General features: G+C 40.0%; 1 protein-coding gene across 11 annotated transcripts in view; it reads left to right on the top strand.

Moving 5' to 3' along the window:
- FHIP1A (FHF complex subunit HOOK interacting protein 1A) overlaps positions 1–21,491 on the top strand; it is a 288,042-nt gene that overhangs the window by 246,361 nt on the left and 20,190 nt on the right. For 10 of the 11 annotated variants that reach the window (XM_054253606.2, XM_078366393.1, XM_035294448.3 and 7 more), the window contains 4 exons: positions 3,545–3,624; positions 11,602–11,792; positions 14,466–15,602; positions 21,140–21,318. In XM_054253606.2, the coding sequence (XP_054109581.1) occupies positions 3,545–3,624; positions 11,602–11,792; positions 14,466–15,602; positions 21,140–21,318 (1,587 nt within the window). Of the gene's footprint in view, positions 1–3,544; positions 3,625–11,601; positions 11,793–14,465; positions 15,684–21,139; positions 21,319–21,491 lie in introns of all 11 variants that reach the window. The other variant, XR_013532857.1, reaches the window with a different exon arrangement.

Genomic DNA, 21,491 nt, shown 5'->3' with positions numbered 1-21,491 from the left:
GAGAAGTGTAAATAAAAACCACAATGAGATATTATCTCATATCCATTATGGTGGCCACTATAAAAAAAAATAGAAAAAAGTAAGTGTTGGTGAGAATGTGCAAATACTGAAACCTTTGTGCTTTGTTTATGAGAATGTAAATTGGTGCAGCCATTAACAGCATGGCGGTTTCTCAAGAAATTAAACATAGAATTACTGCATTATCCAGCAATCCCACTTCTGAGTATATATCTAAAAGGATTTAAAGCAGGATCTTGAAAAGATATTTGTACACCCACGTTCCTTGCAGCATTATTCACAATAGCCAAGAGGTTGAAGCAACCTAGATTGTCCATTGATGGATGAATAGATAAGAGAGTATGTCATATACACACAGTGGAATAGAATGTTATTCAGACTTAAGAAAAGGAAATCTTGTCACATGCTACAACATGATCTTTGAGGATGTTATGCTAATGAAGTAAGCCTGTCACAAAAAAGACATGAGAAGACATGTGTAGGATTCCACTCATGTGAAGGATCTAAAATAGTCAAACTTAAAGAAACAGAGGGCAAAATGATGGTTTCCTGGAGCTGAGTGGTGGGGAAAATGGGGAGTTGTTTGGTGGTTTCAGTTTTGCAAAGTGTAAACGTTTTAGAGATCTGTTGTGCAACAATGTGAATATAGTTACCACTAGTGATTTGTATGCTTAAAAATCATTAAGATGTTAAATTTTATGTTATGTATTCTTCATCAGTTTAAAAAATGAATAATTTATACAAATTCTTCACAGAATCTTTCAAAAATTAGAAGAGGAGGAAATACATCTCAACTCATTCTATGAAGCCAGTATTATTCTGATTCCAAAACTAAACACATATACCACAGGAAAACTATACACTAACAGCTATTGTGAATATGGGCCCCAAAATTCTCAATAAAACACTAGCAAATGAAATTAGAGTAAGTGGAAAGGATTATACACCGTGATCAAGTGGGATTTATCAAACTAGGATTGTAAAGCTGGTTTAAGGTCTGAAAACCAATTAATGTAATAACATCGTATCAACAAGATAAAGGAAAACATCATGATTATCAACAGCATACTCAACAAATTAGAAATAGAGGGGAATTTCCTAGCAATCTGATAAAAGGCATCTGTGAAAATATCAGAGCTAACATCATTCATACTTAATGGTGAAGAATGTTTTTTCAGTAAGATAAGGAATAAGATAAGATGCCTTCTCTCATCAATTCTGTTCAAGATGGTACTTGAAGTTCTAGCCAGGGCAAATAAATAAGAAAGTAAAAAACATTTATATTAAAAGTAAAACAATCAGTGTTTGTAGATGACATGCTCTTGTATGTAAAAAACTAAGGAATGCACTAAAAATTGTTAGAATGAATGAGTATAGTAAGGTTGCAGGATACAAGATTAATGTACAAAAATCAATTTACAATAACATCAAAAGAATAAAATATGAATAAATTTTACAAAAGAACTACAAAACTTATGCTGCAAAAATTATAAAACATTGTTTAAATTAAAGAAGACCTAAATAAATGGTAAAACATCCCATGCTCATAGACCAGAAGACTTAATATTGTTAATATAGGAATACTCCCCAAATTGATCTACAGTTTCAGTGCTTTTCTATAAAACTCCTATCTGGCCTCTTTGTTGAAATGAATAAGCTGACTCTAAAATTCATATGGAAATGCAGTGGACCCAGATAGTCAAAACAAACTTAAAGAAACAAGTTGGAGAACTCACCATACCTGGTTTCAAAACTCTACAAAGCTACAGTAATCAGAGCAGTATGGTACAGGATAGACATACAGATCAGTGGGACAGAATTGAGAGAAATAAACTCGTATATCTATGTTCACTTAGTTTTCAATGAGATTTCAAGACCACTCAGTGGGAGAAAGAATAGTCTTTTTAACAAATGGTGCTGGGACAATTGGATATCCATGTGCAAAATAATAAGGCTGAATCCTCACTTCATGCCATATAAAAACTTAACTCAAAATGGATCAAAGACCTAAATGTAAGAGCTAAAACTATAAAACTCTTATAAGAAATCATACGAGTAACTCCTCGTAGCTTTGGCCATGTTTTCTTAGATATGACACCAATAGCATGAACAACAAATGAAAAAATTGATAAATTGTAAATTATCAAAATTAAAAACTTTTGCCTTCAAAGGACATCAACAGGAACTTGAAAAGATAATTCACAGAGAGTGGTAGGAAATTTTTGCAAATCATATATCTGATAAGGTACTTGTATACAGAGTAAACACCTCCTACAACTCAATAATAAAAAGACAGATACACCCTGCTGCTCACCCTTAACAGTGATCAGTTATGTAATTATTATATACTATTACTACATAATCTGATAAAGTAACAGTGATTTGCAGGGGATACTGTGGCAATAGATAAGAAGGAAACCTAACTAAGCTGGGGAAAGGAGGTGTTGGATGGTAATATTGTGAGACAGAACAGAAAGATTTCTTAAGGGAGGTGATGCCTTAGCTAAGACTTTGAGAATAGATAGGCAGTGGAGTAGTCAGGAAAAGGCATTGCAGGTAATGGAACCACATGTGCAAAGACTTGGTAATGGGAACAGAGTATGTTGCTTCTAGCTAACTACAAGTATATGACCTACCCTGAGACTAAGAAATGTTTTGGGTTAGGCTAAGTACAACTCTTTCTTTACAGACTTGTTGTGGATTTCATGGCCAGATTTTAAGCCCAGTCTGCCTACAAGACAGGCTAGCATTTATTCTCCCGTACAAAGAATGAGAGCTTAAAATTACTTAAATTGCCCAGTAGATTGATAAAAGCTTACTCTCAAAAGGGGTACAAAGATTTTACAATACACCTTTGGGTATCTCCCCTATTTGGCAGTTTACCTTTTCTTTTTGGAAATCAGAGATTGATAGAATTCTTGTTTTTAAATGAACATCTTTGAAAAGAACATTATCTCACCCTCAGCACAATGGGAAATGGAGCCAAGGAAAATGTTTGCCCCAAAGCCAAGAGAGGAGCTGAGCTTGAGGCTAAGAACTCTGAAGGGAGACTTAGCTAGGCTATATGCAATTTTCTGTGAGCCCTGTCTTGTAAATAACTAATGTCATATTTGAAAATAACTCAGGAAAACAAATCACCTAAACAAGAGTGTGAGAGAGTGTGTGTATGTGTGTGTGTGTGTTTTAGAGAGAGAGAGAGAGAGAGAGAGAGAGAGAGAACTGGAGCATTGTAGAGGGAATGTTTATCTGTCTGGATCTTTAAAAGTTGGAAATATGAGCACAGGCATTTTTGTAGGAGGATAATTCTGCACAGTGGCATAATTCCAGACACTGGCTTTCTAATCAAATCCTATAGAATTGATATCCTGAATACACGTTCTCTCTGGCAGCAGCATGCTTTTTTATCAAAACTGCTAAATAAAAAGAGAGGCCATTTTATTTTGTAATTCTGATTTATTTACCATCTGTGGGGAGTGCGGTTATCATTCCAACATTTGAACTAGAATATGTGTCTCTTGCTTCCCAGCTTTGTGTGGTGTCCCTGGCATTATTCAGAACTCTGATTGGTTTACATTGTGAAGATGTGATGTTACAGCTAGTTCTAAGGTGAGTTTCCTTTTTTTTGGTTTCCTTTAAAGAAAGATTCACTTCATACTTATATTACTTTATATTCATATACTTTATCTTATTTATATACTTTATATTACTTCAGTTATATAAGCTAAATAGGGACCATGTGTCTAAGGAAGAAAATTTTCAAGAACATTAATTTATTTTCTGCATTGTTTCCCAAGATTAATTTTATTTGTACTGTTAAAAGTTTTTAGAGGGCCATATGTATTCTGTTGTAAATATGCTCCTGGAAATTATAGATAGAATGCTTGAAAATGTTTGGGAGTATTATAAAAGCTATTCTGGTCTGTGGCTGAATGTCTTTCCCCTGAAGTGCATTTAGAGGGGACTTTTGCTATTAAAAGCAAGTTTTCCAAATATAAAATACTTTTGATATGTAATTTCTTTGATTTCTGCTTTGATAATGGTACACACCCAATATATACTCTTCAATCAGTATGCTTCAGTTAAATTCAGTAAAAATTTGATGAGTATCTGCTGTGAACTGGAAATGACTTATATATAAGGTAGCAAAGGTGTGTCGTTTGGACAGAAGTACAGATGGGAAAGGTTTTATGAAGTGGCTGGGATTTGAAGATGAGTATTAGGAGTCAAGATGCACAGCTATTAAGAAGACATTCATTTGGCAATTTAATAGTGGACTCAGGAACACCAAATCCTGCCTTGGCCCAGCAGTGCCTCCTCTTCTATGGAACCCTGTGAGAAGCATCTGTTTCTGTGGAGTAAAGCAATAATGCTTCCTTATTAGCTCATGATTCAGCCCCGAATCTCAGCACAGAATGCTAGAAACCCCCAGTTAGACCATGATGCACGTCTTTCCTTCTTTTCATTAAACCCAGATCCTGAATCTTGGGGTTGACTACTCTAGTGAAACCCTACCCCAGCACTGCAGGAAATGGACCCAGAGAGATTGTGGCCCCATAGCTGAGAGAGGAGCTAAGGGCTAGGGCTGAGAGGAGCTCCAGAGGGAGAGTTGCCATGGTTTGTGCTCTTATATGCTCTTCTGGTGGTGTGGAAACAAAAGGAAAAAGCAGGGCTACCAGGATCCTCCAGCATGCACTCCCCGTTCCTCCTTCCTTAGTGGACTCCCTGATCCTTCCTTTGACCAGTCCTGGGGAATAAGGATGTATGGAGCTGAGAGTGGGAGAAAAGGGAGGAGACCTGAGCTTTCTCTAGTCCACATTGGGGTTTTGACATGATTTGAGTAGAGGTTACTGAGAAGAAGATTTTCCAGGTGGATGCAATAGCATTTCCAAATAGGTAGCTCTGGAAAAGCCAGGGTGTCAAAGTGTGATCCTGGAAAATAGTTAGAAATGCAAATTCTTGGTCTCCTCTTGGACCTACTGAATCAGAATGGGGTTAGGGCCCAGCAAGCCATGTTTTAACAAACTCTTTAGGGGATTCTGATGCACTATTAAGTTTGAGAACCACTTTGCTTGAGGAGTGGTGCTGTGCAGGCATAACATCTTGCAAAAAAGAGTGATTACAAAATAAGTCTGAGAAAGCTGGTGGTGGCGTACTGTGGAGGGTCTTACAGAATTGTCAGAAGACTATCACCTATTAGTTTTTTAAGTTTGAAAGGCTTTTTGAACTTTTTAGGGTTTTAGATTAGGTCATCAGTAACTAATCTTAAGGATTAGCAGAAAACAAATCCAATCATAAAGAAACACCCTGGATAGCCTGGGTAGAGCATTAGTTATCTGTCTTAAAAAGATTATGTTAGCTCCTCATCAAGCCTCTACTGATATATGACAGAACGCATTAGCAAGGCCTGAATGAAATCCAGAACAACTTGGCAAAGCCATTTTTAGTGCCAAAAACCAGGCTTTTACTCCAAAGTGGGTAAAACCAGATGGAATTTAAATGTTAAATTCTGAAATGCTGCTTCTTTGATAGCAGGAAAAGTGGCTGTCTTTTTCAGTGTACTTGGAAGCCTGGCCTTGGTCTGGAGGTGCAGAGCTTCCCAGCTGTGGGTCACCAGGTCAGATTTAGTCCAGGTGGCGGAGGCTCTTGCTTGCTGGCTGTTCAGTGACCTTTACAAGGTTCACTGTAATCACCCTTTTACTGCTCACATAGTGGTGTTTGTTTTGTTAAAAAAGTGTCCTCAGAGATGGCATCAGCAATGGCTTCTCTGGAGACTCAGACCTGAACGTTATAAAAATGAAGAAATCATGTCATGGTTGAGATACGTATATGTTCAAGTCAGGGCTAGTCATTTCTAGGGTGGATGAGGACAAATATCCCAGGAAAGTACCTGAATATTATGTTATCACAAGTTCTGAATGGAATAAAAAAAAATTGCCAGACCTGAGGTTAGGAGATGGGCTTGACTGCTTGGTTGTAGGCTTTCTGAGCCCAAGTTTCTTTAATGAGGACGATAGTGATAGTAACAACAATAATATAGTTGCTCTTAATTGAATACTTCCTCTGTTTCTAATTCTGCTGTGGTGTCTGGGAGGATCCACCAAGAGAGAAACTGAGAGGACATACACAGAAGTCGGTTGGGCACATCATAGGCATGCAAGAAAACACTGGCTCCTGGTCTCCTTCCTCTGCACTGCTGGTGTGACTCGACCTGTTCTGGTTTTGGAATATGCTACCTCATAGGGTTATTGGGAGGATCGACTGTGGTGATGTCTGTGAAACTTTTGAAATGCTGTAAAGCAAGGTTGTCTAACCTGTGGCTTGCAGGCAGCATGTGGCCCAGGACAGCTTTGAATACAGCCCAACATGAATTCATAAGCATTCTTAAAACATTATGAGGTCTTTTTTTTTGCAATTTTTTTCTTCTTTTAGCTATCATTAGTGCTAGTGTATTTTATGTGTGGCCCAAGACAATTCCTCTTCCTCCAGTGTGGCCCAGGGAAACCAAAAAATTAGACACCCCTGTTGTAAAGTATTACACACATTTAAGGGAGGTAATTTTCTAGAAAGACATTTTAAACTAATGAAAATAATTCTTTCCTGATTTAGAATCTGTGCGAAAAGCAAAGACCATAAAAAATCTTTATTCTTCAAGTCATTTAAACATTATTTTAAGGGACATAAAAAATAGATTTATAATCCATCCTTTTTGTTTGTTGCTGCCACTACAGTCATTTGAATATATATGATAAACTTGCAGATCTGAGAGGCAGTAGAGCAGTGAAGATTATGTGACTGCATTTAATGAAGGCATTTGTCATGTGATAAATAAATAATATGTCAATTTTTGTTACAACCCAAATACTCATAAATATCAACATTTCAAAATGATGATCCATTTGTAACTGATACTAGTTTCTTTCATTTGGAAAAATATCAGAAAAGTAAGTTGAAATAAGATACCCCCAAAGACAGGATATTTTAGTGAGCAGAAAACCAAGGAGAAATTGTCCACCTCCATGGATGTGACATATGATAGGCCAAAGACAGGCAGGAAATGCTGACAAGCAGTGAAGTAACAAATCTCTGCCATGCTCCTGGAGCCTCCCAGTTGAGACAAAATTTAATTGCTGAATACATTGAATGCTATTTCTGAATATTCTGGTTATAGAGTTTTTTTCACAAGTACTGCTCCATTGTCAGGGTTATGAACTGCCTTGCCTGCTGTGTTCAGATAGAGGTTGTTTCGCTTGAAGAGAAGCTGTGTGTATACTTCAGGAACATTTTCATCTTGCATAGGAGATAGGGGTCTGGAGGAGAGAGGAAAAAAACCCAGTAAAGCCTGCCAGCCTAGGGAAAATGAATAGGAGAAATATGGCCAGAACTTGTTTGAATCACAGATGATCTTTTTGAATTCACTAACATTGCTTTGTAGATTTTTGCCTATTGGTGTATTGTTGGGGTTATCATCATCTCAGAAGCACTTCACTTAGCTCATTGTACTTTATTGCAAGATAATGCCTTCATTGCAAGGCAACCCAAGCTCATTGCCTTGTTTTGCTTGTGTTTATGGTCAGTGTAGCATAGGGCAATATGTGTTTGTTATCAATTGATTGTCACTGAATTATTTTAGGAATGTTGATGATTTACTTTAATGACCGATATCCAAGAAAGTACAAAATAAACCCAGGGTTGCAGAGGGTTGGGGCAATAATGAAAATCAGGGAGGACAATATGTTTTCCTGCTGTGTTGGGGGATGGCTTTGCATAATCCGAACCTCTAAAGTCAGATATTTATTAGTCTCTGATTATTTTTATAGTTTCGTGAATTTAAATCCTCAAACGAAATAAATATAGTATAAATGAAAAGATAGTTTGATAATAGACACCCATACTAAATGCCTAAGTGATTTTTCTTCTATTGACAACCAATTCATTTTGTTATTTGACACTTGGGGATAGTCTGGCATTCATTCTATTTCTAATATTTTCCTGTAAATGTTGAAAAGACAGAGACAGAGGAGCAAGGTCTGTTTTTTCTATTCTTTCCTCTGGGATGATCCTTTATTTTAAAGATACAGCAGAACCAGGGCTTTTTTTCTTTTAAAAATTGATATATAATAGTTGCATATATTTTGGGGGTACATGTGATATTTTGATGCATATTTATACCTGTGTAATAACCAAATCAGGATCATTAGGATATCTATCATGTCAAGTGTTTATCTTTTCTTTCTGTTGGGTCCATTACAATTATTTTCTTCCAGCTATTTTTAAATATACAATAAATTATTGTCATCTGTAATGTCTCTACTGTACTATTAAATACTAGCACTCTATCTAGCTGTATTTTCATACCCCTTAACTAACTTCTTCCCCCTTCCCTTCCCAGCCTCTGTAACCACCATTCTACTCTTTACTTCTGTGAGATTCACTTTTTTAGCTCCCACGTATGAAGAGAACATGCGATATTTGTCTTTCTCTGCTGGCTTTTTCACTTAACACAATGATCTCTGAGAACTGTTATTCAGAATACTGGTGGGTTATTCATTTGAACAGGCTCTCAGTTTCCAATTTCGTAGACTCTCTCTTTCAACCAATAGGGGATCTCCCTTGATTGATTTATTCAGAAGAAAAGTTTTAGTTTCTACTGAAAGCGTGTATTTGTAAAGCTGCAAATTCCCAGTAACTCTTTATTCTAATATAGTTTCAAGCTACCCACTGGTGATATTTGATAAATAGCTTTATTAGCTTTGATCCAGCCATTTTTAATATTTCAAACAAATAATAAAAATGTATATATATCAGCTTAAATCATTGAAATATGCTTGGTTTGAGCTGTAAGCAGTCATTGCTATTCCAGCAGTATATAAAAGCATTGAATCAGTTTACTTGTTAAATAATTAATGACCAAAATAAGGATACAGTAAATCCTGTGTAATCTGAATTTCTTTTGGCCTCACCAGCCTGTGGGAAGAGTTCACACCAATGGCTACAGGACAGGTTTTCTCAGCTCTCACCCCAGCTACCTCATATAAAACCTTGGACCCGCCCCTGCCCCCAACACACAAAGTATCACTTGTCACTTCTAGGGATCACCAAATGAGGAGTCTTTTTGGTTTATTTGCTTTTTTTTTTTTAGAGGCAGGATCTCACTCTCTCACCCAAGCTGGAGTGCAGTGGTATAGTCATAGCACACTGCAACCTCTACGTCCTAGGGTCAAGTCATCCTTCCACCTCAGCATCCCAACCAGCTGGGACTATAGGTGCACACCACTACACCCAGCTAACTCTTGTATGTTGTATAGAAACAAGATCTTGCTGTGTTGCTCAGGCTGGTTTTGAACTCTTGGCCTCAAGTAGTCCTCCCACCTTAGCCTTTCAAAATGCTGGAATTACAGGCATGAAGCACTGTACCCCACCCCCAAGTGAGGAGTCTTAAATGTATACATGAAAAAGTATCCCATCACATTTCCCACAGCAGCATCTGCCATGGTCCCCTCTCCTGCTCCAATCCCTTCTATTGCTGCTGCTTTCTCTTCCCACCCTGCCACCCACTGCCCAATCCTGCTGTGTACCCTAGCACCCCCGTGTGGTGCTAGAGCAGCATTGCCTTCTCTGAGTGCCCACTGGGGTCGAGCTGTGCTTTGTTCACAGCTGGTGGGTTCACACAGAGGTGGGTGGGAGAATGCTTCTTTCTCTCTTATGTTATTCCTGGTCACCAGAGCATCTCTACTCACAGATATCCTTAGAAAAAGAAATCCTTTATTTTCTGCCTGCAGCATCCATTTTTCCTCATTGCTAAGTCCCCAAAGGTAAGCCAAGAATCAGAACAGACTTGCCCCCTGTTCCATACTTTGCTCTTGTAACCTTCTACTTTCATGAAACTGAGCTTATGAAAACAGATGCCATCACATCAGACCTGTGGGTGTGTCTCGTTCTTTCTGATAGCAGGTTAAGAATATATGTCTGCCTATGGGGACAGTAGGAGGAAGGGTTGAGGGCTGCCTTGCCTAGATGGTTTGCTTTTTCTGAGAACTGAAGGTTAAGTGGCAAGTTTGCCATATCATACCTGGAAAGTATTATTAAAACCTTCAGTGTAAAGTACCACAAAGAGAATGGAATATTTATTCCCTCTCTGACTCTGGCTCTTGCAGCCGATCAGTCGTGAATATCAACTTAGGTTTTCCTCATTTGGATCAACAGGAGATGTGGGAGATGGTTGAATGGTTATAGGCCTGAAGACATGTCCTGAAAGTTGTCCTTTTTTTTTTTTAAGATGGAATCTCACTCTGTCTTGCCCAGGCTGGAGTGCAGTGGGGTGACCTCATTTCACTGCAACCTCCTACCCGGCTAATTTTGTATTCTTGGTAGAAACAGGGTTTCATCATGTTGGCCAGGCTGGTCTCAAACTCCTGACCTCAGGTGATCCACCCACTTCGGCCTCCCAAATGCTGGGATTACAGGCGTGAGCCACTGCACCCGGCCTGAAAGTTGTACTTTTTAATCATTTTTAATGAAAATCTTAATTTTAGTTTGTTTTTCTCTGTACTGTTTCTTTCTCAAATGCTAAATACAGAAGCAAAAACATTCTGGCTGATTGAAAGGTTGTGATTATTCACATAAGGGCTTGAGCTCATCTGTAATTGGCTCCTGCACACATATGTGATGCTTGGCACTGGCTACGAGTCCTTTATCCCATTTGCTCCATCTTTGTTTAAATAAGCAGTATGTTTTTTTCCCTGGTTAAGAAAATAAGTCATTTAAACACACTTTATTCTAGCCATGAGGCCCACTGATATGCTCCAGGTGTGTCAGAAATGGTTACTCAGGTTTTCTTGTTCCCAGGTTCGTAATGATACTAAGATGCTTTTGATCACCAACCAAAAGTGTTTTGTGTGAAATGGGGGCCAGTGATCTTCAGTGAGTCGTTTTCCATCATATTTCCTCCTGGTCACCCGTGAGAATATAAGAAGAGGTTTACACTATGGAGCAATGATTTGCTCCTGCCATTCAGTGCCTGCTAGAAGCCAGAATTTCTGGGATTATAAGACAAATGATTGAAGCAGCTTCTTGCTGTGGTAGCACATTATCTTGAGGAGGTAGACACTGAAGTAATTGTGATACAAGGTAATAGTGCTTAATAGAGGCCCATGAGCATATAGTGGAGGGAGGGATTAGCTTTGTCTTGGAGTAAGAGCCAGGAAACCGTCCCAAAGAAGGTGACACTGAAGCTGGACTTTGTAGAATGAAAGGCATTTGTCAGGTAAAGAAAAGGGGAAAGCACAGGCCAGGTAAAGGTGACAGTGGGCGCAAAGGCATGGAGGTGAAGAGGGATCCTTTAAGAGATGAAGAAGTTCCTGGAGGCTGAATTGTAAAGACCATTAAGTTCTTTGCAAAGAGATTGTTCTTTCAGAAGAAATTAAGCAAAGGAGTGAACCTTGGTGGCTGGTGAGATGATCAGTTGAGATTTGGGAGAAGATGGTCCGCCCCTGGCCACAGGGAGTCCCTATTATGGTTTAGTTAGTCCCAGTAATGGTTCAAGACGTTGCAGAGACAAAATGCTGGTTATTTTTGTCTTTCTAGGTATCTGATCCCCTGCAATCACATGATGCTCAGTCAGAGGTGGGCTGTGAAGGAGAGAGACTGTTACTCTGTTTCTGCGGCCAAGCTGCTTGCCTTGACTCCTGTCTGCTGCTCCAGCGGGATCACTCTGACGCTTGGGAACCAAGAGAGGGATTATATTCTCTGGTCAAAGTGTTTGCATGACAGTTCAGGTAGGAACATGCTAGTGATGATTTTTAAACTAAAAGGATGCCAATTCCATCTCACTTTGAGATATGTGTCCCTTTGGGTGGACAGGGAATTCTGTAGTGGCTCCCATTTCTCTTATGAATGACTAGTTGGGATCCTTTTCTGCTTTGTAAGGAGTTATGGACACTTTGTAATCAGTATTCATTGAAGTGCCCAGACATTACCTATTGTTCCCAGATCTTTATTTTACATGGACTTTCTAGTGGGATCCTCAGAGTCAAATGTGAAAACATGTGCTAGCATGTCTTCAAAAACAAGATGGAGGTGAGAGGTGTGGAAATGGCTATTGCTAAGACAGAATCAGCCCTTATTTTAATTTCTAAAATGAGCTGCTTATAGGAATCTGTCATAAGGATTTACATATTATATATCCCTATAAAACTTGAAATTTGTGATATGACAGCAGAATCGGATGCATTTGATTGACCTAATGAGGAAGGCTTTCATAAATCCTTTACAGGGGTTATGATACTCAGGTAATACTCAGGCTATTTGCCAGCTACAATTCACCTCATACAAGCAAAATTGAAGTGGCCATCTCTATCAACGTTGGCCCTCTGGCAGGCAGCTGCAACAAGGGGGCATATGTGTATCTTTGATGGTCATATGGCTGTTTCAATTCAGGAACATTCTTCATGTCCTGTGACCACCAGGAAATGCCCAGTCCTGGTGTTGAGTCAAGTGTTTCTGGTCTATATTCTGATATCCACCCCAACAATGTCATTCTGTCCACCCAGCTACAATCCTCTTAGATAAAGTATATTTAAAAGCTGGGTTACTTGACTAAGAAAATGTCAGTACATTTGATATTAATATAATTTCTAGAAACTAAGATTGTCTTACTGTCTTGGTCTTTATATAAAGATACATGAAAATTAGCAGTTTATATAACTGTATCTTAATTGTATTTTCCTGTTAGTATGGATATCTTATATTTTTGTACCTTAAAGTTATTATTTAAAACATATTTAAAAATTGATGTCTTTTAAAATTTACTCTGAAAGTTTTTTCAAGAATGATTCTGTGGTTAACCTTGCTTCAGAATTCAAAATTAAAGTTAAACATATGATTGTCTATAACTTGCCAACTTTTTTTCCTGTGTGATCACTTTTAATGCTTTGAAGAAGATAGTATTCCCATTTTACAGATGAACAAACAACCTCAGAGAGAGGAATTGATTTGTCCATGGTTATACAACTACGTAGGTTCTCTGATTCCAGATTACATGTTCTTTCCACTCTCCTGCCTCTGGGGTTGCCTTGCAGCACACAAATGCCCTAATGGATGGGTAGTGCATAGCCAGCTAGCTAGCCAGAGTAATTATTGTATAGGGGTAAATAACTTGCCCAAGAAAGTAGCAGAGCGAAGACTCAGGTTCTGCATCTTGGCTCTGCTACTTTCTTGGGCAAATTACTTAAGTTTTCTAAACTTTTTTTCTTATCTGTAAAATAGTACCTACCTCAAAGGGTTATTCTCAGGAAAGCAAGTGAAGACATGTAAAGCTCTTAGAAGACTGCCTGGTATGTCGTAAGTGCTCAATAAATATTGCTAGCAGTAGTATTTGACATATTTTTACATAACGTAGATGAGAGATAAACACTAACATTTTTAGCAGTAGAGCTGTAAAATATGAATTATGTCCACTCTAAAGCCCTGGAAATGGGTATCCTTAAAGGCTCAATTCTGACCCAGTCTGGTAGAGATTTAGAGCATGAAGAGACAAGAGGCTTGCAATTGAAGTAAGAATGGAGGTTGGTGTGAAATCACCTGTGCTTGAATTGTGGCTCTTCCACAATTTGGGTTGGGTATTCTTTCATCTCTGAGCCTCAATTTCTTTATCTGAAAATGGAGAAAATATTATCTACCATATGGGATTATTGGGAGAATTTTAGATAGCATTGATAAAGCACCTGCAGCATACTAGATGTTTAAGAAATGATAGAAAATATATTTTTCCCTGAGTCTTTTTCTTTTGAGGGAAAACAGGCAGATGTTTTCACAGCTATTTCAGTAGTGAAGTTGGAAATTTTAACATCAAATGCCATCGTGGTAACATAAGCAGCATTCTTAGGTTAAAATGACTTTGTAGTGAACATGATTTTACTCTAAGAGACCATTTAATGATATCAACATCCCCAGTAGTCCCCAGGAAGGCAGAATAAATTAATAGGCTTTTCTAAAAACCAGGATTTTTCTACAAAAATTCTGGTTCTCACATTAATGGATTACCAGCCTTCCACTTTAGATTCAAAGTAAAAAATTCTAAGGTCATTACTCTGTGGCAGGTAGTATATCAGGTGTATTACCTAATTTAGTCCTCTCAACAACCTGAGAGATTGCTATCATTAGCTCTTCTTCCTCTAATGACTCATACCAGATCATAGTTTTCCATTGGCTATAGCCACTATCTGACTGGTTGAATTGGTTTTCCATCTTCTGTGAGGGTAGAGTTTCTGTTATTAGTCTTTGCTTCTTATGATCTAACCATTTTTTATTATTCAGAGGTCATTTATTCAGACATAATTAGACCCAAAGTAGCTAGCAAGACACAGTCTTAGCCTGAATGGGTCACCCCCGCATCCACTACCTTTGCCCTACACCTCCCTTGTTCTGACCATCCTCTGCCTCCTGTGCAGGGCCTGTGAAGCGGCTGTTCCCCGAAGCATTCTCCCAGTCAGCCTGCATCGTGGAGTATGGGAAAGCCCTGGATATCAGCTACCTGCAGTATCTATGGGAGGCCCACACCAACATCCTCCGCTGCATGAGGGACTGCCGTGTCTGGTCTGCCCTGTATGATGGTGACTCCCCCAGCCCTGAGACATTTCTTCAGAGTCTGATAGAGGAGGGCAGTGAGAACTCGGCCTGCCCTGTGTTTGGGCTTCCACAGCAACTCCCCAGGAAGACGGGACCTCAGCTGGCTCCCAGAAAGGACAAGGGCCAGACAGAGCTAGAATGGGATGACAGCTATGACACTGGAATCTCTTCAGGGGCTGACATGGGCTCCCTGGGGCCTTATGATGATCTGGAGGCTTCAGGCCCCCCGGCACCCATCGATCCCCCCAAACACATCCAGGAGATGAAGAAGAATGCCATCCTGCTCTTTAAAGGGTCCTACATCGAAGAGTCGGACTTTCAAGATGATGTGATAGTATACAGGCTGTGTGCTGAGAAGGACTCTGAGGATGCGAAGGATTCTCAAGAGAAAGCTGCTAGGCCACCAGCTGAAGCCCAGGCTGAAGTTCAAAGTGTCCCCATCAATAATGGCCCCCTTCTTAGCCCCCAGCCAGAGACGGATTCAGAGGAGGAGGGCAATAGGGACAATTCAGACCCATTTCACAGTGAGCCCAGGGAGCTAAAGCAAGAGAGGAAGCCTGAAGCAGCCCCAGAATCCAACTCAGAGTTAGCATCCCCTACCCCTGAGACAGAGCACAGCTCTAACCTGATGGCCACTAATCCTGAGAGTGAGGATCTCATTGCCCAGTATGACCAAATCATTAAAGAGCTGGATTCAGGTGCCGAGGGCTTGATGGAAGAGAATTTTCCCATACCTGATCCCTTGCTTCTCACAAAGGAGGAAGAAGGGAAAGAAGAAGACAGCAAAGAAGAAAAGGAGGAGGAGGGGAAGAAGGAGCTAGAAGAGGAGGAGGATGACTTTGACTCATTTATAGCAGAAATGCCTGCTGTAGAGACTGTGCCTTCCCCATTTGGGGGAAGAGATGAGACTGCCTTTGCCAGTCACCATCCTGTGAGGACTCAAAGCACCCCATTCACAGGTGACAATCTTAAATTGCTTTATGGTTTCTGCTTTTGAAAGTACTTGTACATATTGGAACAGGAAAGTAAGGTAGGCAAAGGTAAGGAATATTACCAGTTTATCTAACAGAGGGCTGAACATATTTTTGTAAAGAGCAAAGGGGGTGATTTTCTTTTTATTTTGTCATTCTTGCAATGATTATCTTATTTATTCCTTAAGTTAGGGGTTAGATTTTATTATTTAGTAACTTCTCTTGCTGTGCCAGTGTTAAAGTAGTAGGACTGATTAAACCGCACAAGAATCTAGACTTCTTATATAATGACTTCATTTATTCTAGTATCACCTATTTTTCTCCTTAGCATTTATTTACATTTACTTTTAACAAATGACTGTCTCCCCCACTAGAATGTATGCTCCGTGAGGGTGGAGTTCTATCCTTAGCACGGGAACAGTGAACAGAGCACAGAATAGGAGCTCAGAGTCCTTGCTGGGTGACAGTAGCTGTGCACACACATCAGAGGCATTGGGGTTAGCCGTGCCTTTCCCTGAGAGCTCATTTCAGAGAATCATAAAATCTTTATCCAAAAATAAGTAGAGTGGAACACATAAACTAATAGCTCTTTGAAAGAGTGGGTATGTTCAATGATACACTACTAGGAACAGGTAAAAAATCATGCAAGAGATGAAGGGATAGGACTGGATATACAGATAGGAAGATTGGGGTGAGGAATTATGACAGTAAACATCATTAAATATTAGCCAACAAAATCTGCATCTACAAATCCTGGTGCAAAGGGGAGTGCCATAGATGAGAGGGCTCAGGAAGCTCAGGGAAGGCCAGGGTGGGACCACTGGATGGTGTTCAGGTAGCAAGGAGAGGGGCTAGATGATGTAGCAATGGAGGGTGACGGTGGCCTCGGAGCCAGGCCGGGGTGAGTCCCTCTACCATTTAGCAGCATGTGGCTTTAGCATCCCGGGCCCTCCATTTGCCCTTGTGAGGACTGAATGAGATACTGGGAGGTCATTATTCATTTTATGACAGGTAACTCCCAGGAGAAGCCTGGTGAGGAGAGACTGTGCTCCTACCTCTTGCAGTAACCCCAGATAGATGAAAACAGATTGCCTTCCGGTCCCGCTAGCCAAGTAGGCTATGTGATTTCAAGGAGCTCTTTCAGCCTCCTCCTCCGATATTTATTCACCTATTTACTGATGCCTGAAGATTTATACATACAGGAAAAAGCTTTTAATTCCACAATTAAAGGCTTGTGGTTCTAGTCGAGATAACGTTTCAGTGTGAATGAGTTTTAATTAAAATTCAATCAGTCAGTCAATCATAAGTAAAATGGATTAGATAATCTCACTTTTCCCAGTTGATAAGGGGGACAGGGAGGAGGGAGCTGTGAGAGTTCACTCGGAAAGAGCAGCAGTAACCTACCCTGTCACAGCTTGCCTTCTCTTGGGACATCTGGGCTACCCATGGGTATGAAGATTATTCTTAAGAATTCCAGCTTTCTTACAGAGGAGCTTCATTCCTGGAAATGTGTAAATAGAGGAAAGAAAGTAGAGCTCAGGGCAAGAATAAAAAGCTAATCTAACACCTTATTAAATAACATCAATATTTTACATATAATACACCTGAGAACTGACAAAAGATAATGCAAGCTCTTTGATACATACAGGTAATTGTAGCTAAAACCTTCCCTGTTTCCTCCTTTGAACTTTGTACACAGCTTTAGGAAACATCTTCTCTCTTCCCACCTTTGTGTGCTTTGTCTTTTCCAAACTTCTGAGTGTGTTCTGTAGCATTAGGCTTAACTTCTTCTCTCCAGGGCATCTGATTTCCACTGAAATGAGTTCATTTCCCAGCAAAATCAAAGCATTCCATTTGTCTAATTTTATTTATTCATGTATTCAGCAATCTTTTATTGATCCCTGGATGTTTGGCAGGTTCTATGCTAGGAAATAAGGACACAAAATTAAAGGAATTCACAGACCTTCAAAAGAGAGCCCAACAAAGACATGTACTCTCTTAGTGAAAAATGTATTACTAGTTGTCATATACCAAGTCCAAGGGGAACCTAGTGAGGGGAGTGGGAATGGCCTCACAGAGGAGGGGCATGAACAGTGCAGGGAAGTCCCCAAGTGAAAGCAGGTGAGAATGATAGTCCAGGCGGAGGAGACAGCAGGAGCGAGACTGAAGAGCCCTCCAGCCTGTGGGGTGTGACCGCTTGGATTACATGTATGGGAGGTGAAGGAGGAAGGCAGAAAGCTTGCTTGGTGCCAACTTCTGAGGGGCCTTTGGGCCAAGCTGAGGAATGGAAACCTTGTGCCCTGGCTCTGAAGTTTAAAGTTGAGGGATGATGTGACTAAATCTGAAAAAGGCCAGCTTTGGTAGGAGTACAGGGAGAGCACTATAGTGGGGAGTTTGGTGCCAGGAAAAACAAGTGAGACACCCTTATTGCTGTATCAGAATTCAGAACGTGCCAATGCTCTTATCTAGTAATTTTGTTTCCGGAAACGTCCTGAGAGCTGTATTCACACTTATGTGCCAAGATGTATGTACAAGGGTATTCATTGCAGCATTGTTTGGAATAGAAAAAGGACAGAAATAACCCAAATGCCCACTAGTAGGAGACTGGCTTGCTTGTGCAACACCCTAGCAATCTAATATTTTGTGGTCCTGAGATGAGACAGCTCTGTGTTGATATGAGGTGTGGTCTTCAGGGTGTATTGTTAAAAATACTAGGACACACAAACACACACACACACACACGCCCCTCCCCCCTCCTTGGCAGGCAAGATAATGTGTTGGTTAAGAGCACTGGAACAGGTGGTGTGAATTAAAATTCTGATTCTATTATTCACAAGTTGGGTTCACTTAGCATTCTGCCTCCTCTTTAAGTGGGGATAAATAATAAATATACTTCCTAGGGTTGTTTTGAATATTGAGTGAGTTGAAACACGAAAAGTGCTTACACACTGCCTGGCAGATAGGATGTGCTTAATAAATGTTTTTGGTAATAATTCAATCTCTGTTAACATAGAGATACTGTTGCTGGAGTCCAGACTAAAAATGATGAGACTGATGTCAGGCAGTGGAGGCAGGTTTCAGGTCCACATCAGGAGATTTGTCCACAGTGGAATTCAGAGAGCAGAGGCACAGAATTGATGGCAGCTCCATTCTTGGACAGGGGAAGTGCAGGAAGAGGGTGCAAGCTCAATTGAGGCAGAGAGACAGGGGAGAGCAGTGAGCGGGTGACAGGGAGGGGCAGTGAGATAGGCTCAGTGACCTTGAAAAATGTAATAGTTTGTGACAGGGAGTTTGTCCTCCTGGGAGATGTGGGAAGAAAATAAAACCACCATCCCCCAGACACACCTGTGGCTTCCTGAGTTGTGCTAAGTCTTTTGATTTTCAGCTGCTTACTAGATCCGCTTACAAACTTTTTGTTAAGCAGCATTTTATTTAGTGCTAGAAACTAAGACTAAAGTAGGAATTTATAAGTTTTAATACTTTTTTTTAATTGCATATGCCCAAGGATTTAGGAGTCATTTCATTAGTGGACGCTAATTATGATGTCAAAGTGGACTCCATTTGTATAATTACAGTCTACTGGCCTTGACCTGATAATATTCTGTCACTCACATAGGTCAATGATGACACGATCTTCCTCTCCACAGGGCATGGGATTCAAGCTTGTGTGCCCCTCACCTCACCCTTTATAGTAGTGATGTCCTGTGGATGGTCACTGCATGGTCAGCAGTATTTACCGGATGGCTGGATGTGGCCAGGCACAGTCTGGGCTGGGAAAGAGAAGTTGAGGGATCATTTTAGGGTCACATATTTTACAGAAGACTCTGCCCACCTCAGTGTGTCTTAATTTACCTGCTTTTGCTCCATCTGGAAGGAAACACATGCTGAGCCAGGGACTGCAGGGGAGCAGGTGAGAGGGAGTTGAGGACAGCAGTCTTCTCCCTCTAGATCTGTGTTGTGATGCCTTAAGAAGATTTACCAGTGACATTTCTGGGGTTCTTTATGGGAAAACCATTAGTTGCTTTCAAACCGAGGTCCCTATCCAGAGTTTCCAAATGTGTTTGGCAAAGTCTCCCAGTTTTGTTTGTAAGCGTCTTCAAAGACTCTCCATCCAAAGAGTTCATTGACCTCCTATGTCATGGAAAGTGACTAAAGACCTCTGCCTCTCATCCAAAGGATGGGGAAGTTGAGGCTAAATGCCACACATGAGAGGCTGGTGCCTCTTGTATTGAGATCCCTTAGAGACATCCTCAGTGTTCCTGGAGACAGGAATATTGCAGTTCCTTTTTCTCCCCTGTGTGTTAAAGGTTTCAATTTGGCGTTCTCATTCCTCAGACATAGCTTCTGTTTCCTTGCAAAGGGTTTTACTCTTTCATGTTACCAGGGCTTCTGAATGAAGCATCTTATGATGAAGTATGTTTTTGTTAAACTCATAATTATGTTGGTGATATCTTCATAAGGCATGGCTTATCTATCAAGGGATATGTGCTTTCATTATAAAACATGCCGAGGTTTAGTAGCATCATCATCAATAGCTCCACCAGGGAAATGCAAAATTCTCATTGATTGTGTTGAACAGAACACTTTTGTGGTAAAAATTTAAAGTATCTTCAAGTAAGTTTATTAATGCCAGATTTATTTTTGTTTTTTTCCTGCCTTCAGTGAACTCAAACGTAAAGCATATTAATTTTCTAGTGACCCAAAGTAGCAGAAACATCTTTTTGCCTATTTTTTTAATGGACTGCTTTTGTATGACTAATTTTTAACTGCTTTTGTAGTCATATGGATTTTCTTCTTTAAGAAATCTATGACATGCCGAACTATATCTCCCCAAACTGACACCCTTTTCTCTCTCCTCTGAAAATTCAAGTGTGGTTACTGAATTGCCAAGGCTACTAAGCTTACACCCAGGAGCTCCTCCACCTCTCACCTGTCTATTTTTTTTTTATTGTTCCCCATTATGATACTTGACAAAATGAATTTTTTCTCAGTGTGCTTGTTCAAGATAGGCAACCCCTGTTCATAGTATCACTATCTGATAAACATAGTTTGTGCATTTTTGGTGTTCTTTACAGACACTTTTCATTGCCAAGACTTTTAATGGCCTCTAGTACTTACATGAAACTCTGTGTCCGTGGCATCATGAGATGATGACTGTCATGTTTTAAGCATTGGCAGCCCCAAGAAATATAGGAACAATGTAGAAAAGTATATTTTAATTTTAAAAAGTTAAATTATTTGTTTTTTTTTAACCAGGTCTGTGATAATTTTAGTAAGTATCAGAACTGTTCACAGAGTCAAAATGTCAGTAGCCATGCATATTTTCCTGTTTTCTTTTTGCCGTGGTGGTTTGTTTTCGGTTTTGGTCTTGAGGCAGGAGAAAACTTGGCCGTATTTGCCATGTCTGACTTGTACCTGTGGGCCTGTGGTGGTTTGGGAGCTGTGGCACCAATGGTTCTGCAATTGGTGGGGAAAGGCATCCCTGGGAGCCCAGCCAGCCCTGAAGCCCTGTGTTCTTCCTGCAGGTCCATTCATCAGCGTGGTCCTGTCAAAGCTGGAGAACATGCTGGAGAACTCTTTACATGTGAATTTGCTGCTTATTGGGATTATTACTCAGCTAGCTAGCTACCCCCAGCCACTCCTGCGCTCCTTTCTGCTCAACACCAACATGGTCTTCCAGCCAAGCGTCCGCTCTCTCTATCAGGTATGTTAGCTAAGCCCACATCCATAATTGTTGATTTTGTGGTTGCTGATTTGCAGGGCTTCTCTTTCTCTCTTATTTTGTTTTTCAAAAATTCCTCTGCTCCAATTCATTTGCTTTCCTTCCCTGTCCTATTAAGCTCACTGTGTAGTTTATTCTAGACAAACTGCAGAGCT

The sequence above is a fragment of the Callithrix jacchus genome, chromosome 3 (assembly GCF_049354715.1).
Source record: "Callithrix jacchus isolate 240 chromosome 3, calJac240_pri, whole genome shotgun sequence".
In the NCBI taxonomy this organism is placed as follows: domain Eukaryota; kingdom Metazoa; phylum Chordata; class Mammalia; order Primates; family Cebidae; genus Callithrix; species Callithrix jacchus.
The sequence above is the reverse complement of the archived record's forward strand: the minus strand, read 5'-3'. Positions and strand labels throughout refer to the sequence as shown.